The following is a 21,680-nucleotide window of genomic DNA, read 5'->3' as shown; positions in this document are numbered from 1 at the left end:
CCTCCCAGGATGCTGCGTCGGACCTAGGACCACTTCCGGTTGGTGACGTAGTTCCGCTTTGCTGGGCGCGCGGTGGACGGTCTGAAACGTAGAGCGCGGCTTTCGCTGAGGCTTCGCGTCCCCGGAGCCCAGCATGGCTTCCTCACGACCCTCCTCCACGGTACAGGTCTCATTCTGGCAGGGAGCGCTGAGGGGGTGGGGGGGTCCCTGCGAAACAGGGCCATTAGGGAACGGGCTACGGCGGTGGAGGGCCGAGGAGGAAGGCTTCGGTGTTTTCCTAATTCTTGGGTGCTTCCATCTGTTTTAGCTCGTTTTCACCTCTCACTCCAGCCCCGAAATGTAAATATCTCTTCCGTCTGGTTCAGAAACGGAGCTCTGAAAGGGAGTAGAGTCTTGGCCAAGATTTATGACACTTTCAGAACTCTTAATTGTAACGAGGCCTCCTAACTTATCTACTGCTTCATATCCGAAACGTTTGAAATGTATGAACAGTAGCTTTCTAACTTGGCCCCCGTACCATCGCGTTGGTTATTTCAGTTATCCTTGATACCCCTGTGATGAGCAGTAATTGTGGAAATTTCATAAAAGCCAAGAAGAGATTTCACCTGCTGCAGCCGTATGAAATACACATATTCAAGAGAAAACCTTTGACAGAAAAATCAGCACGAGAAATTGACTAGTTTTATCCATCTCTTCCTATCTACAAAACTTAAGTGATTAAGAGACTGGAACCACTCTTTCCCTCCACCCCCAGATTAAGGAAGACACATTTTAACTGGTGTCTGGTTTGTCCTTTGTGTGGGGAAGAAATAGGTTTGAAGCTCTAAATAAGCTTCATTCTGCTGCGAAACCTATTAGGCTGCTAAGATTAAGCTTTAGGTTAACCTAGGTCTTTGTTTTAGCAGGCAACCAAAACTAAGGCACCAGATGACTTAGTGGCTCCTGTTGTGAAGAAACCACACATCTATTATGGAAGTTTGGAAGAGAAGGAGAGGGAGCGTCTGGCCAAAGGAGAATCTGGGCTTTTGGGAAAAGAAGGACTCAAAGCAGGAATTGAAGCAGGAAACATTAACATAACCTCTGGTAAGATTCAAATTGTGAGTTCATCTTTACCTTTGGTGCTCAAATTTTCTGTAATGATTACCTTCTTCATCTTAAATATCACTAGTTTATGTCAAGAAACTACAACTAATAAGCTTGCACCTATCAAAGTCCATATTCTCCACCTACCTGACTTGGTCTTATCATCCAAAGAACCTTTTTCTTAAAACCTTTTATACAGTTTTCCTTCAGTAAACTGTTAGTAATTTTACTAGGAATTTATTTATTCAGTGTGTATTTGAATTCAGAGTGATTTCCTTTGTCTTCTGGAGATCTAGTGTAGTTCTGGCGTTAGCTTGGAGCTACTGTGTTTCCTAATATTCTCCTCTTTTTAGTTTTTCAACTGTTTTTCACCCAAAATGAAATTATCTCTTCTAAATTTTAAAGTGATAGCCATCTTTATTTTGAAAGCAATTAAACAATAAAGAAACATATGAAGTAGAAAAACCTGTAATCTGTATTAATTGGAGCTATGTCATTTCAAGAACTTAATAAAGCTATAAAAATACACTTTTTTTTCCCATAAATGAAATCACGATAAACCAATTGTTTTGTAAGCTGCGTTTGTCATTGTGATACTGTTAAATGGGCTTTCCTGATGGCTCAGTGGGTAAAGAATTCACCTGCAGTGCAAGACACAGGAGACAAGGTGGCTTTGATCACTGGGTGGGGAAGATCCCCTGGAAGAGGAAATGGCAACCTACTGCAGTATTTCTTGCATGGAAAACCCCATGGACAGAGGGGTCTGGTGGGCTACAGTCTACCAGCTCTCAAAGAGTTGGAAACAAGTAAGCCAGTAAGTATGCACACACTGTTGAGGGTATTTTTTCATGCCAGTAACTAGTAGTCTACTATATTTTAAAAATAAAATCATTCATGTTTGTCATAAGAAATTCAGAAAGTATGGAAGGGTATAAAAAGACTTCTGTGCAGATAGGACTTCTGTTGTTTCTCATCGACCCTCCCACACATTTTCTTTTCTATACGTGTGCACTTTTCATGAGTTTTAAACCTTTTATGTTATTTTAAACATGACTGCATCACCCTTGTACTTCTCACTTCTCATCCAAATGCTTGTTTTTTATGTGAGTTTTAAAACTAGCTACTAGATTATCCAAAAAGCCTTGTAGTTAAGGCTTTATCATTTTCATGGTAATTATTTCCAGTTCACTGTTAGATTTGTTAGTGTTCCTATACTGAGACTATTTCAGAGAGTAGCTTTGGCAACTGTTGAAATAATGTTTCTATTTTGCCATGGATAGAAAGCCTAGATAACTTGTTAAAAGTGCTCCATATTCTCATTGTCTCATGAAGGCTGTGTGTTTATGTAAGTGTAAGTTGCCAAATGAAACAAGATGACTTGAACCAGTTTCTGGCCTTTAAAACCTCATTTAGTTTTCTGTGTTTGGCATACTTTAATAAACTGAGAAACTAAAGTTTCTAACAGATTAGTTAACTGTCCCTAGAGGCATGCAGCGGAGAAGGCAATGGCACCCCTCTCCAGTACTCTTGCCTGGAAAATCCCACGGACGGAGGAGCGTGGTAGGCTGCAGTCCATGGGGTCACTAAGAGTCGGACACAACTGAGCGACTTCACTTTCACTTTTCACTGTCATGCATTGGAGAAGGAAATGGCAATCCACTCCAGTGTTCTTGCCTGGAGAATCCCAGGGATGGGGTAGCCTGGCGGGCTGCCGTCTATGGGGTTGCACAGAGTTGGACACGACTGAAGCAACTTAGCAGCAGCAGCAGAGGCGTGCAAACTCCAGTTGTAAGAACTTATTTCTCTCTCCTTAATTAAAGAAGATTGGTGATTATGCTGATATTGCCTGTTCTGTTTATAGGAGAAGTGTTTGAAATTGAAGAGCACATCAGTGAGAGACAGGCTGAAGTGTTAGCAGAGTTTGAGAGAAGGAAGCGAGCCCGGCAAATCAACGTTTCCACAGATGACTCAGAGGTCAAAGCTTGCCTTAGAGCTTTGGGGGAACCCATCACACTTTTTGGAGAAGGTCCTGCTGAAAGAAGAGAAAGGTACCCTTTCTAAGTACTTACTCTTTTTTAATCACAGGATTATAGTTCCAGATTTTAGTTGTTGTTGTTCAGTCACTAAGTCATGTCCGACTCTTTGTGACCCCATGAACTTCCCTGTCCTTCACTGTCTCCCGGAGCTTGCTCAGGCTCATGTCCATTGAGTCAGTGACGCCATCCAACTGTCTCATCCTGTCGTCCTCTTCTCCTCCTGCCCTCAGTCTTTTCTAGCATCAGGGTCTTTTCCAGTGAGTTGGCTCTTCGCATCAGGTGGCCAAAGTATTGGAGCTTCAGTTTCAGCATCAGTCCTTCCAATGAATTTTGGAGGATTGATTTCCTTTAGGATGGACTGGTTTGATCTTGCTGTCCAAGGGACTCAAGAGTCTTCTCCGACCCCACAGTTCAAAAGCATTGATTTTTCGGTACTCTGCCTTCTTTACGGTCCACATCCATACATGACTGCTGGAGAAACCATAACCTTGACTATTTGGAACTTTTTCAGCCAAGTGATGTCTCTGCTTTTTAATGCACTGTCTAGGTTTGTCATAGCTGTTCTTCCAAGGAGCAAGTGTCTTTTAATTTCATGACTGCAGTCACCATCCACATTGATTTTGAAGCCCAAGAAAATGAAATCTGACACTTTGCACTTTTTCCCTATCTATTTGCTATGAAGTGATTCAACCAGATGCCATGATGTTCATTTTTTGAATGCTGAATTTAAGCCAGCTTTTTTCACTCTCCTCTTTTCACTTTCATCAAGAGGCTCTTTAGTTCCTCTTCACTTTCTGCCATTATTTAGTTGATACTTGTAGCTAATTCTTTAATAGAATGTCTCACATAATGTTAACAGAATATCTTATTAAGTTGTGTGAATATGGTTTAGTCCATAATCTAAGTCTTAGGCCAGTTTATTCTCCAGTACTAATTTTTCTTTATAAACTGTGAAGGTGTTAACATGTTCCTTCCCCTTCCTCTCCTTAATGTGTCGTTTTCAGTTGGGTAAAATTTGTCACTGGACTCTGAAAATTTAAACAGCAAACGCGTTTTTTGTCATTAACATAAAACATGATGGTAAGTGTTTTTTGGACATTATTGAAAAGAGGTATTTTCCTCAGATAATGCTACTCTTGTGATTCTGAAGTTCCAAAACTGTCAGTGACAGGCTAGTCGTGTGCAGTTATGAGGATGTGACCTGCCTGCCTCTTCAGGACTTGGGGCTCAACTATTCCTCACTTACTACATTTACCCTCTTAAGGCCCTTGCCACTCTTCAGCCCAGTGCAAACTGATGGACCACTACCACGTTGAAATGGCTATTCATTAAGGTCATCAGCTCATTACTAAGAATAGCCCCAGTACACTGCCACCTATTCCATCCTTCACAAGCTCCCTTTCCTTGGCTCCCATAAAACCCAGTCCTCCTGGTTTTCCTCCTGTTTCTTTAGCTAATTCTTCTAAGCCTCATTTTCCCCCTGCGTAACCTTTATAAACCGCTGTTGTTTGTCCTTGTCCTACACCAGCCGTGAGGGATCAGGTCCATTCCCAGGGCATGGTGTATGTGGAGTTTATATGGACTCCCATGACATGGAGTCTGATGACTCCCAGGTCTCTGTAGCCTGGCTATTCGATAGTCTCAAATTTGACATCTCTAAGTTCTTGTTGTTCAGTCACCAAGTCGTGTCCTACTCTTTGCAACCCCAGGGACTACAGCATGCCAGGCCTCCCTGTACCTCACCATCTCCTGGAGTTTGCCCAAGTTCATGTCCGTTGAATTGATGATGTCATCCAACCGTCTCATCCTCTGTTGCCCTCTTCTCCTGCTATCTTCAGTCTTTGCCAGCATCAGGGCCTCTTCCAGTTAGTTGGCTGTTTTCATCAGGTGGCCAGAGTATGGAGCTTCAGCTTCAACATCAGTCCTTCCAGTGAAAATATTCAGGGTTAATTTCCTTTGGGATTGACTGGTTTGATCTCCTTGCTGTCCAAGGGACTCTCAAGAGCCTTCTCCAGCAGTTCGAAAGCATCAGTTCTTCAGAACTCTGTCTTCTTGATGGTCCAGTTCTGACATGCGTACATGACTACTGGAAACACCATAGCTGTGACTGTACAGACCTTTTTCAGCTAAGTGGTGTCTCTGCTTTTTAATATACTGTCTGGGTTTATCATTGCTTTCCTTCCAGAAAGCAGTCATCTTTAATTTCATGGCTGCAGTCACCATCCGCAGTGATTTTCTTCATCCCAGGAAGAGGAAATTTGTCTCTGCTTCCACCTTTTCCTCTTCTGTTTGCCATGACGTGTTAAGACCAGAGGCCATCTAATTAGATTTTTTAATATTGAGTTTCAAGCTGACTTTTTCACTCTCTCTTTCACCCTCATCAAGGAGCTCTTTAGTTCCTCCTTGCTTTCTGCCGTTAGAGTGGTATCATCTGTCTATCTGAGGCTGTTGATATTTCTCCCAGCTTGTGAGTCATCCAGCCTGGCATTTCCATGATGTACTCTACGTATAAGTTAAATAAGCAGAGTGACGGTATACAGCCTTGTCATACTGCTTTCTTAATTTTGAACCAGCCGTTTATTCCATATAAGATTCTAACTTGTTTTCTTGACTCGCATTTAGGTTTCTCAGGTGACAGGTAAGATGGTCTGGTATTCACATCTCTTATTTAAGAGTTTTTCACAGTTATGATCCACACAGTCAAAGGCTTTTGCATAGTCAGTGCAACAGAGGTAGATGTTTTTCTGGAATTCCTTTGCTTTCTCTATGATCAGTGAATGTTGGCGATTTGGTCTCTGGTTCCTCTGCCTTTTCTAAACCCAGCTTGTACATCTGGAAGTTTGCATTCAAGTATTGCTGAAGCCTAGCTTAAAGGATTTTGAGCATAACCTTACTAGCATGGGAAGTGAGCGCAGTTGTCTGGTAGTTTAAATGTTCTTTAGTACTGTCCTTCTTAGGAATTAGGATGAAGATTGACCTTTTTCAGTTCTGTGGCCACTGCTGAGTTTTCCCAAATTTGCTGAGATACTGAATGCAGCACTTTAATAGCATCGTCTTTTAGGCTTTGAAATAGCTCAGCTGGAATTCCATCACCTCCACTAGCTTTATTGGTAGCAGTGCTTCTGAAGGCCCTCACGATGTTTGGCTCTAGGTGAGTGACCACACCATCATGGCTATCCAGATCATTAAGATCTTTGCTGTACAGTTCTTCTGTGTATTCTTGCCATCTCTTCCTGATCTCTTCTGCTTCTATTAGGTCTTTACTGTTTCTGTCCATTATTGTGCCCGTCTTTGCATGAAATGTTCTTTTGCTATCTCCAGTTTTCTTGAAGAGATCTCTAGTCTTTCCTGTTCTGTTTTCCTCTGTTTCTTCGCATTGTTCTTTGACGAAGGCCTTCTCTCTCCTTGCTAGTCTCTGGAACTCTGCATTCAGTTGGGTATACCGTTCCCCTTCTCCCTTGCTTTTCTCTTCTCTTCTTTCCTCAGCTATTTGTAAGACTTTGTCAGACAACCACTTTGCCTTATTGTGTTTCTTTTCCTTTGGCATGGTTTTAGTCAGTGCCTCCTCATGTCCGGTATTACGAACCTCTGTCCATAGTTCTTCAGACAGTCTGTTCACCAGATAGAATCCCTTGAATCTCTTTCTTACCTCCACTGTATGATCGTGGAGGATTTGATTTAGGTCGTATCTGAATGGCCTAGTGGTTTTCCGTGCTTTCTTTAGTTTAAGCCTGAATTTTGCTATAAGGAGCTGATGATGTGAGCCACAGTTAGCTTCAGGTCTTGTTTTTGCTGAGTGGATAGAGCTTCTCCATTTACGACTGCAAAGAATAAAATCAATCTGGCATTTGGTGATGTCCACATGTAAAGTTGTCTCTTGTGTTGTTGGAAAAAGGTGTTTACTATGACCAGTGTGTTCTCTTGGTAGAATTCTGTTAGCCTTTGTCCTGCTTCATTTTGTACTCCAAGGCCAAACTTGCCTGTTACTCCAAGTATCTTTTGACTTGCTCCTTTTTGCATTCCAATCCCCTGAGCGTAACAGAACATCTTTTTTTGGTGTTAGTTCTAGAAGATCTTATAGGTCTTCATAGAACCAGTTAGCTTCAACTTCTTCAGCATCAGTGGTTGGGGCTTAAACTTGGATTATTGTGATGTTGAATGGTTTGCCTTGGAAACGAACTGAGATCATTCTGTCATTTTTCAGATTGCACTCAAGTGCTGCATTTCAGACTCTTATTGACTATGATGGCTACTCCATTTCTTCTAAGGGATTCTTGCCCACTGTAGTAGATTTAATGGTCATCTGAATTAAATTTGCCCATTCCTGTCCATTTTAGTTCACTGATTCCTTAAAGATGTCGATGTTTATTCTTGCCATCTCCTGCTTGACCACTTCCAATTTACCTTTACTCATGGACCTACGTTGAATGAAATTAAAAGACACTCCTTGGAAGAAAAGTTACGACCAACCTAAACAGCATATTAAAAAGCAGAGATATTACTTTGCCAACAAAGGTCCATCTAGTCAAAGCTATGGTTTTCCCAGTAGTCATGTATGGATGTGAGAGTTGGTCTTTAAAGAAAGCTGAGTGCCAAAGAGTTGATGCTTTTGAACTGTGGTGTTGGAGAAGAGTCTTGAGAATCCATTGGACTGCAAGGAGATCCAACCAGTCCATCCTAAAGGAAATCAGTCCTGAATATTCATTGTAAAGACTGATGCTGAAGCTGAAACTCCAGTCCTTTGGCCACCTGATGCGAAGAGCTGACTCATTTGAAAAGACCCTGATGCTGGGAAAGATTGAAGGCAGAAGAAGGGGTTGACAGAGGATGAGATGGCTGGATGGCATCACTGACTTGACGGATGTGAGTCAGAGTAAACTCTGGGAGTTGGTGATGGACAGGGAGGCCTGGTGTGCTGCAGTCTCTGCAGTCACGACTGAGCAACTGAACTGAAGTGAGCTGACATTGAACTCATCTATTTTCCATTCTTTTCCTATTCTTGCAAATAACACAACCATTCACACAGTTTTCAGTTAAAAACCTGCGTCACCTTCTCTGTAACCCATCAGCAAAATCTTGTTTATTCTGCTTCTGAAATATACCTCCAGCATGTCCTCTTTTCTCTCCCTCCACTAGTTTCACATTTAGACTATTGTAGTAACCCCAGATTTGCTGTATTAATTGTTTGCTTAAAATCCTACAGTGTCTCTTACTAAACTTAGAGTAGAAAACTCCTAATACGCTCTTCATCCTTACCTTGTACCCTTCTTCCCGTTTACTAGACTTAGCCATAATGATCCTCCTAGGATACTCAAGCTTTATTTTCTGTCTTTTGACTTAATTTTCCTTTTTTTGTTCCCCTCTCTTGCCTTTTGTGTTGTGATTTAGTCGCTAAGTTGTGTCTGACTCTTGCGACCCTATGGAATGTAGCTTGCCAGGCTCCTGTGTCCACGGATTTTCTAGGCAAGAATACTGAAACTCTTGCCTTTTAGAGCTTTTTTAATTCTTTGGGTTTTAGCATAAATACCACCTCCTTAAAGAAGCTCTTCCTAACCTCTGGTCCCTGGTAAAGTGAGCCCCGACATCATGCCCTGTCACGGTGTGTTACTTTGTTAATAGCCTCGCAAAGGATATACTTTGTTTGTTGTCTGTGTCCCTTAGGTGCCTGTCTGGAGTCTCTGCTGCCACCGTCTTATTGAGTCCATTAGGACTCAAGTGGGAGGATACCACAGTATACTGAGTTCCCTCCTTTGTTCTTCCCTCTTTTTCCTCCATGCTTTTCCAGGAGTCTTTCTCAAATGTGAACCCTGCTCTCCCTGGCATTAGGAGCACATTGTGGCCTGGCCCCTACTGAGATTCGCAGCCATTTTTCTCACTCAGCCTTTCCCAGTACCCCATGCTCCAGCCATACTGAACTGTTGGTTCCAGGCTCAACATGCTTGCCTCTAGACCTTCACATTCGTGGAACCCTCTGCCTTAGCTGTCCTTTCCGAACATTCTTGACCTATTGACCTGATTGATTGAGGGCTCAGTTTAGAGACCATCTTCTCCACAAGGCCTTCCCTGATTCCCTCCAAGTCTAGGTGGTTTACTCATGATTCCCCTTAGCACCCTGTGAAGTCAAGGGTGTTTCTTAGTCATTTTCTATACTTAGCGCGTCGAGTATCCAACACACTGTGGCGCTGAGTGAAGTAAGGTGAAAGTCCTACTTTACCTTATCTCAACTCTATTTAAATTCTGTTTTACTTTGTTACAGGTTAAGAAATATCCTTTCAGTGGTCGGTACTGATGCCTTAAAAAAGACCAAAAAAGATGATGAGAAATCAAAGAAGTCCAAAGAAGAGGTAAAATACGTCCTTGGCTTCATAGTGTCAACACGCGGGAGGCAAGGGGCTAGTTCTCTCGTCTTCTGTTTTCAGAGCTGAGCTTTGCCTCGGATGAGGCGCAGAGCAGGGGTTGGAGACTGCTGTTCAGGAATAGTTGTTGGCAGTTGTTTGTGGTTCCTTTGTAGATACAGACGGAGGTAAGCGAGTTTCCCATTTTGGGAAAGAAGCACAGCATTCCTGGTTTCCCTTTTAAAAAGGAACCAGAAATCATCCAATAAGAACTCATAGAAAGAAACATAGCAGTAAGCGCATATACCTGATTTCATCATATTATTCTGAACTAATTCACCTTTTTCCTGGGCAGTTACAATAGGGAATTGATAGCTATGAAAGAGGCAGGGATGCCTCAGACTTGACATTTCTGCTCTTATTTAACTTTCAGTATCAGCAGACTTGGTACCATGAAGGACCAAACAGCCTGAAGGTTGCTAGACTGTGGATTGCTAATTACTCACTGCCCAGGTAAGGAGAAATTTGAGAAGGAGGAAGAAGCATGCTTCTTGTTTCCTCTCAGGGACTGAGGATCTGCTTTATAATGACTGTGGTTGTTAGTTGAAATTGAGTGGTACAGAGACTTCTGTGGACCCTTGTTTCCAGCCAGTTTGCCCAGGGTAATGTTTTCTGTGTTACAGGGCAATGAAACGCTTAGAAGAGGCCCGTCTTCATAAAGAGATTCCTGAGACAACTAGAACCTCCCAGATGCAAGAGCTGCACAAATCTCTCCGGGTAAGACGCTCCCCATGATTGCCTGATGTTTTAAAGATTTCTTGCAGTGTTTATTAAATGTTCTACCTTGGCCCACCTCTAACAAATAAAAGGCAGCCGTACATCTTTGCTTGCACTGTTGCTGCTTGAGAGGATTGGTCCGTTAAGGTGCCAGGGAACCTGCTGTACTTTGTACGAGGCAGGCGCCTGTGGTTCTGTGCTGTACTTCTCCCTTTTAATATGTTAGACTGTGCTTTAAGGCTTGCCATGGCTTTCTGGTTTATATTTAGTGGACAGAGACGCTGTCGACACAGTCTGTAGATGACAGCATGAGGGAGTTCCAGATAAGCCTTGACTCGGTTCGTTCATTCATTTGTAGAAGTGTCTTCTGACAAAAGAGGAGGGGTGGGGAATCTTAGGGTGGGTTAAAACTGAAAAGGTTTTTGTTGTTGTTGTTGTTGTGGTGGTGGAAAAGCCAAGAAAGTCTTGGGTTAGCATTTAATGATTGCTTGTTTGTCTTTTCTTTAAGTCTTTGAATAATTTCTGCAGTCAGATTGGGGATGACCGGCCTATCTCCTACTGTCACTTTAGTCCCAATTCCAAAATGCTGGCCACAGCTTGTTGGTAAGTCCCCATCTTACAGTGGTTTGTTTTCTTTTCCCTGAATGGGGTTCTGGGGGGAAAGTCAACATTTGTTTTCGAAGGCCATTGCTTGGCTTCCCTGGTGGCTCGGCTGGTAAAGAATCCGCCTGCATTGTGGGAAACCTGTGTTCAATCCCTGGGTTGGGAAGATCTCCTGGAGAAGGGAAAGGCTACCCACTCCGGTATTGTGGCCTTGAGAATTCATGGACTGTATAGTCCATGGGGTCGCAAAGAGTCAGATGTGACTGAGCTACTTTCAAAAAAAAGGTGAAAAATAAATAGAAGGCCATTGCCATCCCATTTTCCTCTGCTGCTCATGATCACATCAAACTAGAGGTGGTAATGTGTACCCATTGTAGTTTATAATAGAGCTTTCAGTTCTCATGTGTCAGTCATATTCTTGGCATTAGCATCATTTTGGAGCAGATATATTAATACAAGGAGTTTATAGACTAATTATACACACCTTGATATAGCTTTTCTTTATTAGTTATGTGACCTAAGCAAGATACTTCTGTGTAAGCTTCAGTTTCTTTATCTGTAAAGCAAAGCAAATTACCGTTTTTGTGTTTATTCTGTTTTCTGTTTGCCATCGCATATGCAAAAAACTTTTAAGATGTGAAAACTTTGGTGTTTTGTTCTGTTCAGTCACTTAGTGTTCTTGTGGGACATTGTCATCTAGTGAGGGGCTATCTTCCTTACATTGTACACACAGAAGCTACCTGACTAGGCAAAAATCAAGACCAGTTCAGGAGAAAACCAAGGACATATGTAGATCGTCCACCTCTTCAAAGCCTTAGCCGTCTTTATTATGAAGCAGAAATGACTCACTGCTGTGCAGCAGAAACTGACACAACATTGTAAATCATCTATACTCCAATTTAAAAAGTTAATTACAGAAAATAAAACGAACGCACAAGTAGAATAGAAATGATCATTCCTGTCTTATGTACCTCACAAATCTGTTACAATGGTCATCTGAGATGATATAAAAGTAATTTGTTGGAATTTTTCAAAATAAAGCAGTTTTTAAAATTTAATTACTTTGTAAGTAATATGCTATTCATATTTAAGGAGATAGTATCATTATTAATATTATAGTTAGATAATTTAATTTCTCCTACTTTGCCTAGAAATTGGTCTAAAAGTTAAGGAGAAGAGCAACTTGTGCTATAATATTTATAGTCCAGTAGAGGCCTTTGTTTGCTTCAGACCTGGTTATAGCTTTCTTATATAACCCTTCAAATGATAAGTCTTTTCTTTTTTGACTGCCGCTATAACTATTTTTGGGGGTAAGAAGATACTGTCCTTTAGTAATGTTACCAAGATACCTTTTCCTTCCCAGACCAACCCTGGCTGAGGTGCTTTCCTTTGTGTTTGATAGGAGTGGGCTCTGCAAGCTCTGGTCTGTTCCGGATTGCAACCTCCTTCACACTCTGCGAGGTGAGTTAGACTCTTACCCAAAGCTTGGTCTTTTTCCCAGTTCAAACTCTTATCAAGCAGTATAGCTCTTAAAGCTCTACCGGACACTCAAACCCAGTACACACACAATTAATTCTTGATATGATCTGACTTGGTTTGGTTTTCTTTGACTGCAAGGCTGAATGATAATGATATCATACGCATATTTCTCTCTCATGTCCAGCCCTACTCTGGCATTTGCAGTCTCTAAAGCAAGAAACTTTTTTGTATGTGTTTAGCTTTTTTTTTAATGTAATTTATACGTTTAAATTTTAAAAGTTCAGTTTTTTAGTAGTTGAATAATACTTTATAGGTTCACGTTTTCTGAAATGTGTATATATAATATTCCTCATTGTGTATATTTACACTTAAGTTATAACGGAACAGCAGCCCTTTAATTTCCATCTCTTACACTCCTTCAGGCCATAACACAAACGTGGGAGCGATCGTATTCCATCCCAAATCCACGGTCTCCTTGGACCAAAAAGACGTCAATCTGGCCTCTTGTGCTGCTGATGGTTCTGTGAAACTGTGGAGCCTTGACAGGTGAATATTACTGCTCTGTCCGCACGGCAGTCACCACAGTAAACAGTTGATTGGTTGGCCCTAGGGACCTAGAACTCTGTACCTTGGTTTTTGCCTCTAAACAGTGACCACTGTTTCCTGGCTCGTTATTCTGGAACGATCTATTATACCTGCCATTGCAGTAGATTGACGTTGGAGAAATGCGCTATTTGGTAGATTGACTGAAAATAATACTCCAGACAACACATTGGTTCTTAGCAAACAGCCGCAGGGGAGAGAAAGAAGGCTATGTCCAGCAGTATTGCCAAGGAAGTGGTATGCTCACAATTTCATCATACTTTACCTAAACCATATTTTCCAAGTACAACAGGCTTGTCTGTTTTAATGTGTTTGTGATTATTTATTGTTTTCCAAGAAATAGTTAGAAGCACCTTGTTGCCTAAAAGACTTCTGAATTCAGTTGCTTAGTTTTCCTTCTTTGGGAAAGCACATGAGGCTTTTGTTCTAGGATTTTGTGAGGAGCTAATTAGTGTCTCCACTCTGCTAGATAGGATATTACCTGTGAGCACAGCAAGTTTTAATTGGCTTTGGTAATAAGTAGCAATGTTTGTTCCTCTAGGGCTTTGATTAGTTATGTGTATCCACATTAATAGTGTTCTCTTTTTAATTGCCCTCTTTAGGGTTTGTGTTTATTTCCTTTCACTGGTGTTTCAGATCTTTCTGCTGTTGCTGGTAGTAGAATTTAAGGGCCACTGAAAGGAAACTAAGCCTCTGTTTAGGAGTTCTTCTTTCATGAAGATCCTTGGACAAGCTGAAGTTTGAGATAAAATTATCTATAATCCACTTGCACCAGAAATGTTTGATATTGCCCTGCATCTCTATCAAAGTATGTTTCTTTCTAGACTCTCAGCAGTCCTTTGATTCAGAGAAATTATTTTGCTTGTTAGGTTTTCTCTTGATCGTAAGTGGTGTAGAGCTGAGCGTTTGTCGACAGTGAGCTGAAGTAGAAGGGCAGTGCTTACTGAAGTGCTGCGGCATCTGCTTCTGCTTCACTGACTACACTGAAGCCTTTGACTGTGTGGGTCGCAGCAAACTGTGGAAGATTCTGAGAGAGATGGAAACAGCAGGCCACTCGACCTGCCTCTTGTGAAAGCTGTATGCAGGTCAAGAAGCAACAGTTAGAACTGGACATGGAACGACACACTGGTCAAAATTTGGAAAGGAGTACGTCAAGGCTGTATATTGTCACCCTGCTTATTTGACGTACAAGCAGAGTAAATCATGAGAAATGCCGGGCTGGATGAAGCACAAGCTAAAATCAAGATTGCCTGGAGAAATATCAGTAACCTCAGATATACAGATGACACCCCCCTTATGGGAGAAAGTGAAGAGAAACTAAAGAGCCTCTTGATGAAAGGTGAAAGAAGAGAGTGAAAAAGCTGGCTTAAAATTCACATTGAAAAAACTAAGATCATGGCATCTGGTCCCATCACTTCATGGCAAATAGATGGGGAAACAATGGAAACAGTGACAGACTTTATTTTCTTGGACTCCAAAACCACTGTAGATGTCAGCTGCAACCATGAAATTAAAAGACACTTGCCTCTTGGAAGAAAAGCAATAACAAACCTAGATAGCATATTAAAAAGCAGAGGCATTACTTTACTAACAGGTGCATATACACAAAGCTATGGCTTTTCCAGTAGTCATTTATGGATGCGAGAGTTGGAGTGTAAAGAAGGCTGAGCTCCAAAGAACTGATGTTTTTGAACTGTGGTGCTGGAGAAGACTCTTGAGAGTCCCTTGAACTGCAAGGAGATCAAATCAGTCCATCCTAAAGGATATCAACCCTGAATATTCAGTGGAAGGACTGATACTGAAGCTGAAGCTCCAATACTTTGGCCACGTGATGTGAAGAACTGACTCATTGGAAAATACCCTGATGCTACAAAAGATTGAAAGCAGGAGGAGAAGGAGACGACAGAGGAGGAGATGTTTGGATGGTATCACTGACTCAGTGGACATGAGTTTGAGCAAGCTCCAGGAGATGGTGAAGGACAGGGAGGCCTGGCCTGCTGTAGTCCTTGGAGTCACAAAGAGTAGCACGCACCTGAGCTACTGAGCAACAGAAGATGGGCAGTGTTCCCCTGTGGACATACGTAATAGTCCCAAAGCTTTTATAACCTTGGGAGGTGATTAAATTATCATTGGCCCTAAAATTTTAAGATTACAAATTACAATTTGGCCTGCGCACCCATGCAGAATGAGTGCCTGTGTGCTCAACCATTGAAAAAAATTCAGTGAATATTTGCATGACTGTAAAATAGTTTGCTTACGATATTTGGTTCTTTTTCAGTGATGAACCGGTGGCAGATATTGAAGGCCACACAGTGCGTGTGGCCCGTGTAATGTGGCATCCATCAGGACGTTTCTTAGGTACCACCTGGTAAGCCATCCTCTTATTCTGTCTTCAAGTAATATTTTCTTGGACTGCAATGAATCAGAATCAAAAAAGACTATATGGTACAGTTAAGGCTAAGTGTATTTGGCTTTAAATTGCAGTTAATCTGAAATTTCAGTCACTAAATGCCAGAGAGCTAGAGTTTCCCTCTTCTCTTTCTTGGCCAGTACTAGAAGTGCATTTTTTGGTGGAGGGGGGGTGGCGGGGTGGGCTATACATTGTATTATAACCTCACTGCTTACAGATTAGTCTCTTTTCTTGCTTCTATAAATTCAGTGAGGCCAGAATCTATTAAAGAAGTTTTTGAGATACAATTTACATGCAGTGAAATGGATTTAAGTGTATAATTTAGTCGGTCTTGACAAATGCATACATTCACATGACCCACATCCCTGTTGTTGGATGTCCAAGGGAACAAAAAGTGCCCACCAAACTGAGAAGTCATTTTTTTTTTGGTTGCACTGAGTCTTCGTTGCTGCCTGTGGGCTCTCTAGTTGTGGTGAACGGGCACTGCTTTTGTTGCAGTGCACATGCGTCTCATTGCAGCGGCTTCCCTTATTGCTGACTAAGCTCAGCCTCTGGGCGCGCAGGCTTCAGCAGTTGTGGCACATGGGTGGCCCACGTCATGTGGAATCATCCCGGACCAGGGATTGCGCCCATGTCCCCTGCATTGGCAGGTGGGTTCTTATCCACTGTACCATGAGGGATGTCCCTGAGAAGCATCTTGAGATGAATAATCAAGGTGGACAACTCCATCCATATAACCAGTGGATCAGTTTATTATAGGGTCACTTATAGGGTGGGATCTGGCAGTCAGCAATCCTGAAGCATTCACAGCTGTACTCTGCACCTTCAAGAAGCCATTGCAGCAGTTTTATAGTGAACGTAGGGTATGGGGGTCTGTGCTTGGAAGCAGGAAGTACATTCCTAAGTCAAGATTTATGAATGGGTAACCAGTAGGTGCTGGGAATACATCAGCAAAGGTCTTCATTGTTTGACGACTAACAGAGCATGGAGGTCTCCTGGTCCTAATGGTTGTTAAACAATATCTATTAACTATTAATAAAAGCCCTTGACAATAGAAAAGTGATTTGCCACACAGTACAGTTCCAGGTGGGGTCAGCAGGAGGACAGGAAGGACTGTATGGGCCCAAGACGGCATCAGTTACGCTCATAGCCATACACTTGTTGATAGAACACTTGCATCACCCCAGAAAGTTCCCCCATGCCTTTCCCAGCCAACTCCCCTTTCCAAAACAACCCCTGCCCTGATTTCTGTCACCATAAATTAATTCTATATGGTCATACCGTATAAACTCATTTGTGTCTGGGTTCTTTTACTCAGCACAACATTTTTAAGATTCATTCTTGTCGTTGCATGTATCAGTAGCTCCTTTTTATTGCTGAGAAGTAGTCAGTTGCATAACTGGCAGTTTATCCATTCTCCCCTTGGTGGACACTTGGGCTGTTTCCAACTCTTGGCTGGTAAGAATAAAGCTACTATACGTACTCTTGTCCAGTACTTTTTGTGGACATATTTTTCTTTCCTTTCTCTTGAATAAATACCTTGGAATGCAATTGCAAGGTTATAGGATAGATGTATTTTTAACTTTTAAATTTTCCATAGTGTTGGTGTCATTCTGCATTCCCAGCATTCTAGTGTTGTTGTTGTTGTTGTTGTTTTAACATCTTTGCAACATTTGGCATTGGCAGTCTCATCATTTTGCCCAGTCTTGGAAGTATGTAGTGAAATCTCATGGTTTCAGTTTTTATTACTCTGATGACTGTTGGTGTTGAGTCATATGCTTATTGACCTTTGGTGTATTTTCTTTTGTTCAGTGTTCAGGTGCTTTACTCATTTTTTAATTGAGGATTTTTTATTTGTTTTATCTTTTTTCCCATATGTATTACAGTTTTCTCATTTATCGAGATTTTCACTATTGAAATTGCTTTGGTGGCTGCATTGAAAATCATTTGACCGTGTATGTGTGGGCCTCTTTATATACTCTCTATTCTATTATATTCTCTTGATTTATTTGTGATTGATTATATCCCCAACATTCAGTTTAGGACCCAGTAAATGCTCAGTGAGTGGAAGGACACAACAGTGAAATTGGGGAAGAAAGTAGGTGACAGAGTCTTTGTTCTGGGCCATTCTAAGGGGATTCTCTTTTTTAAAATAGCCACTGAGGTAGTTTTTTAGGCATAGGCAGTCCATAGTTTCCCATTTAGCACCCAAGAGAGATATGCTTAGTTGTGGAGACATTATTTATGCCAGAAAAGAATTTGTTAATATGGTTGTTTGAGTAGTTTCAGAAATATAACTTGAGCTCCAACTATTTATAGTACTTGGTACATTGAAGCACTTTGTACACTTGTAATTTATAGCACTTTGTACACTTTGAGTATCTGCTGGTTAATTATTAGCTTGGCTTTTTAAGCTATGACCGATCATGGCGCTTATGGGATTTGGAAGCTCAAGAGGAGATCCTGCATCAGGAGGGCCACAGCATGGGTGTGTATGACATTGCCTTCCATCAAGATGGCTCTTTGGCTGGCACTGGGTAAGGCTTCTTCCACATAGCCGGGGCAGCGCAGTCCTCTGACCTCTGACATCTGCCTGCTTCCACAGAGAATTGGGTTCAAAATACTCACTCATGAATTGTTTTGTCAGGGGACTGGATGCATTTGGTCGAGTTTGGGACTTGCGCACTGGACGTTGTATCATGTTCCTAGAAGGTCACCTGAAGGAAATATATGGAATAAGTTTCTCCCCCAATGGGTAAATAAGCTCACTGAAGGAGGGGTGGAGGGGTTATTGGTCAGGAAGTATTCTGTGTGTCTAACTGCCTCGCTGCACCTGATCCACAGCTACCACATTGCCACTGGCAGTGGCGACAACACCTGCAAAGTGTGGGACCTTCGACAGCGACGTTGTGTCTATACCATTCCTGCCCATCAGAACCTAGTGACAGGTGTCAAGTTTGAGCGTAAGTTTTCCTTCTGTTGTAAGCCTAACTTCAAGACAAACAGATTGCATTTGCATGAAATGCAGACCAGGTGTTAGCTTAACTTGGAAGGGGAACATGAGAGAATTTAGACCCTGCTGAAGGAACACATGATAATTTCCTTCCCTCGAACACCCTTTCAGACACAGCTATGACTGCATGCTTCTTGTTGCTAGGAAGGAAAGAAGACTTCTGTGCATGTTTTGCTTTCCATGGAAGGTCCAAGCTCTTAGTTCTTAATATTATTTTGAATAGGTTGTGTATCAGGGAAAGAACCAAAAGACCTTAATAATGTTATTTGTTTCCCTAAGTCTGTCTGTAGTTGTTCTCTTTTTTGTAGAGGCCTAGTAAAAATGCAGATTGGAGGTTGGCATTTTGTGAATGCCAAAATAACATCTTTTTGAAAATAGTATATTCTAGTGGATTTGGGGACATCCCAGGTGGCACAGCGGTAAAGAATCCACCTGCCAGTGCACGAGATGCAAGAGACGTGGGTTTGATCCCTGGGTTGGGAAGATCCCCTGGAGGAGGAAATAGCAAGCCACTCCAGTATTCTTAATTGCTTTAGATTTTTTTTTTCCTCATGTGGCATGTGGGATCTTAATTTCCCAACCGGGGGTCAAACCATGCCCCCTACAGTGGAGGCATGGAATCTTAACCACTGTACCGCCAGGGAAGTAACCCACTCTAGTATTCTTGCCTGGAAAATTCCGTGGACAGAGGAGCCTGGCGGGCCACCAAGAGTCAGCCATGACTAAGCACACAGCCTGCAGATTTGGGTTCTTTTCTTTTCTTACGCTCTCTAATATCTCAATTCCTTAAGTAATTCCTCTTCTCTTTTGTAGCTATCCATGGGAATTTCTTGCTCACTGGTGCCTATGATAACACAGCCAAGATCTGGACTCACCCAGGCTGGTCCCCTCTGAAGACTCTGGCCGGCCACGAAGGCAAAGTGATGGGCCTAGACATTTCTTCCGATGGGCAGCTCATAGCCACTTGCTCCTATGACAGGACCTTCAAGCTCTGGATGGCTGAATAGGCAGGACCATGGAAGAAGGACTCAAGCCTCACTCTCCCTTTAGAGCCATTTTCAAAAGAAAGGAATTGATGTGTTTTGTTCTATCATGTATTTTGCCAATTACCATGTATGTAGATCCTCAAAAGAACTGAATATCTGTCTCAGCTCCCACTGCAGGCAAGCAGCCCAATCCCTGGGTGTTGGTCAACCCCTTCCACGGTTGAAAATTTTTAGTTTTCATCTTCAAGCCCCTCCATGAACTTTGTAGACATTGTTTTTATTAATCTTTTGTTTGAATGCCCTCTTGCTTCCCTCAAACCACTCAGAGTTTTTACTTCTTGAAACCTGGCTTTCCGTTACATGGTACATGTTTCGGGACTCCATGTGACCCAGCGAGCAAGACGGTTGTGCTCTGTGCAGGAAGCCTTCAAGTAGAGAAGCACATCTCACTGTGCACTGGCTGAACAGTACCTGACAGCGAGAACCCTGAGAATGGAAGGCGGGATGTAGACCACAGCTGTGTCCTGGGTTACGCAGTGGAGGTCTTACCTCATCCTGTTGAGTTCACGTGGAATGCGAACTGCATCGGGAAGTTCAGAACTGAGCATCTGCCTCTTCAGAAGATGTCTTCCATTTTGCTTTGAAGTTTAGCATCCTTTGTGTTACCCCAAAACTAGGCCATTGTGTCAAGATTCTATGAAATTTTTAGGAAGCAAACATGATGTCTCTATTGTGCGAGTTCTTTTCTGTTGGTTATTTATATGTACCCTTCATGTGGAGCTAACTCGGGGGGAAAAATAATCCCTAATGAGTATTCCTAAACATAAACTTGTTTTCTTTATTGCACACTTGCTACAGAGTAAAATCCTATTTAAAAAACTGTCCTTTAAAGAATTATTTTGTATAGTTTTGTATAGTGAAGCATTTCCTGAGTCCACAGGGATCCCTTTTTTTAAGTTTGGGGTGTAACAAATGATCTCAAGTATGGCTTATTCCAATTCCGTCTCCTTAGTAAGCATTCTGTCAGTCTTTTTTTTTTTTTTAATAGAGGGCTGTTGCATTATAGGCCAGACTACAGTGAACTGTATCTGGACCCTCTAATTCTTATTCATTGGCCATGCAGCAGTTCCCTTCTCTTTCCACCCCAGATACACAACCACTGAAATCTGAATTCACACAGATTCACACAAAAGTAGAATTGGCAAGGATTGTGTATAGAGAATTGGAGGGCTTATATGATGGCTTCTTAAACATTCAAAACGCTTGTCCTTTGCTCCTCAGGGAGGCTGACAGTTACTCTTGTACAAACTGTGAATGAGTGACATGTAGCTGAATAGACTTCTTAGTCTGATTTCAGTTGCAACCAAGTGGTTGCGCATCCTGTGCGCCTCTGGAGGTTCTGGATTATCAGCTCTGCCTTCTACTGGGGACTTCACTCTTTTCACTGTTTAACGGGCTCTATTTCCTCCATAGTTGTGGTGGTTTACTCACAAAGTTGTGTCCGACTCCTGCGACCCCGTGGACTGTAGCCCAGCAGGCTCTTCTGTCCATGAGATTCTCCTGGCAAGAATACTGGAGTGGGTTACCATTTCCTCCATAGTTAAGCCATGAAAAATTTTTTTTTTCATAACTGCCTTTGTAGTGTGTTGAAACTAATAATGAACCTTAGTGTATTAGCATGCAATTTTTAAATATAGTGTGTGCAAGATTTTCTCAAAGTGAAATTTTACTATCATTCAAATGTGTCTTTTTGGTGGGATGGGGTGTTCAAGTGATTTAGGAGTAGCAACTGAGTGAAAATATTTCATCTAAGCCTTTGGCAAAAGAAATGTGGAATATACATTTCCTCAGTGGAAATGTTAGAAAGCCTTTGGCTGAGGAGCATACGCTAAGTGTGGCATTCCGTGATAATGATGAGATAAACACTACCGTCATCACGTAAGAGGACACTTTGTCTAGATCCTGCCAGGCAACACAGACATCTTGTTTAATTCTCACAGTCTCATGAGTTAATTATTCTTGCCTTTTTTACAAACAAAACTGCAGTTCAAAGAAGTAACTTGCTCCAGATGACCTAATTAGTAAGTGGTAGAGTCTGGTCTCTGTGACCTTATAAGAGGTTTCCTAGGACTTTAGTATGTTAGCAACACTGACCAGACCAAAAAAAAAAAAAAAAAAAACAGTCTAGCCAGCACAGCCTGTTCCCTGTACAAAGCCTGAACTTTTTAACCACTCTACCTTGTATTTATTTTTTACTTGCATTTATTTTTAGGCGGTGTTTATTCCCAGGCCATCACGTGTTTTGTTTCTTCATTTTCTTCTGGGGTATGTTTTTCTTCTGTGCCACCTCCTCTT

At 41.9% G+C, this 21,680-nt stretch overlaps 1 protein-coding gene across 3 annotated transcripts; it reads left to right on the top strand.

Moving 5' to 3' along the window:
- Positions 1–49: 49 nt before the first annotated feature.
- On the top strand, positions 50–21,049 carry PRPF4 (pre-mRNA processing factor 4). Of its 3 annotated transcripts, none has more exons than XM_004003997.6 (14): positions 50–160; positions 906–1,083; positions 2,945–3,131; positions 9,376–9,463; positions 9,888–9,967; positions 10,138–10,231; positions 10,740–10,834; positions 12,237–12,295; positions 12,736–12,859; positions 15,195–15,284; positions 17,741–17,863; positions 17,974–18,081; positions 18,171–18,289; positions 19,153–21,049. In XM_004003997.6, the coding sequence occupies exons 1-14, from the start codon at positions 134–136 to the stop codon at positions 19,344–19,346; spliced, it is 1,566 nt and encodes a 521-aa protein (XP_004004046.1). In that variant the 5' UTR covers positions 50–133; the 3' UTR covers positions 19,347–21,049. The 3 variants fall into 3 exon arrangements, with proteins under 3 accessions (XP_004004046.1, XP_011968319.1, XP_011968310.1); XM_012112929.5 differs by having other exon boundaries at positions 903–1,083; XM_012112920.5 differs by having other exon boundaries at positions 50–166.
- The last annotated feature ends 631 nt before the right edge of the window (positions 21,050–21,680 follow it).

The sequence above is a fragment of the Ovis aries genome, chromosome 2 (assembly GCF_016772045.2).
Source record: "Ovis aries strain OAR_USU_Benz2616 breed Rambouillet chromosome 2, ARS-UI_Ramb_v3.0, whole genome shotgun sequence".
NCBI classification, from domain to species: Eukaryota; Metazoa; Chordata; class Mammalia; order Artiodactyla; family Bovidae; genus Ovis; species Ovis aries.
The sequence above is the reverse complement of the archived record's forward strand: the minus strand, read 5'-3'. Positions and strand labels throughout refer to the sequence as shown.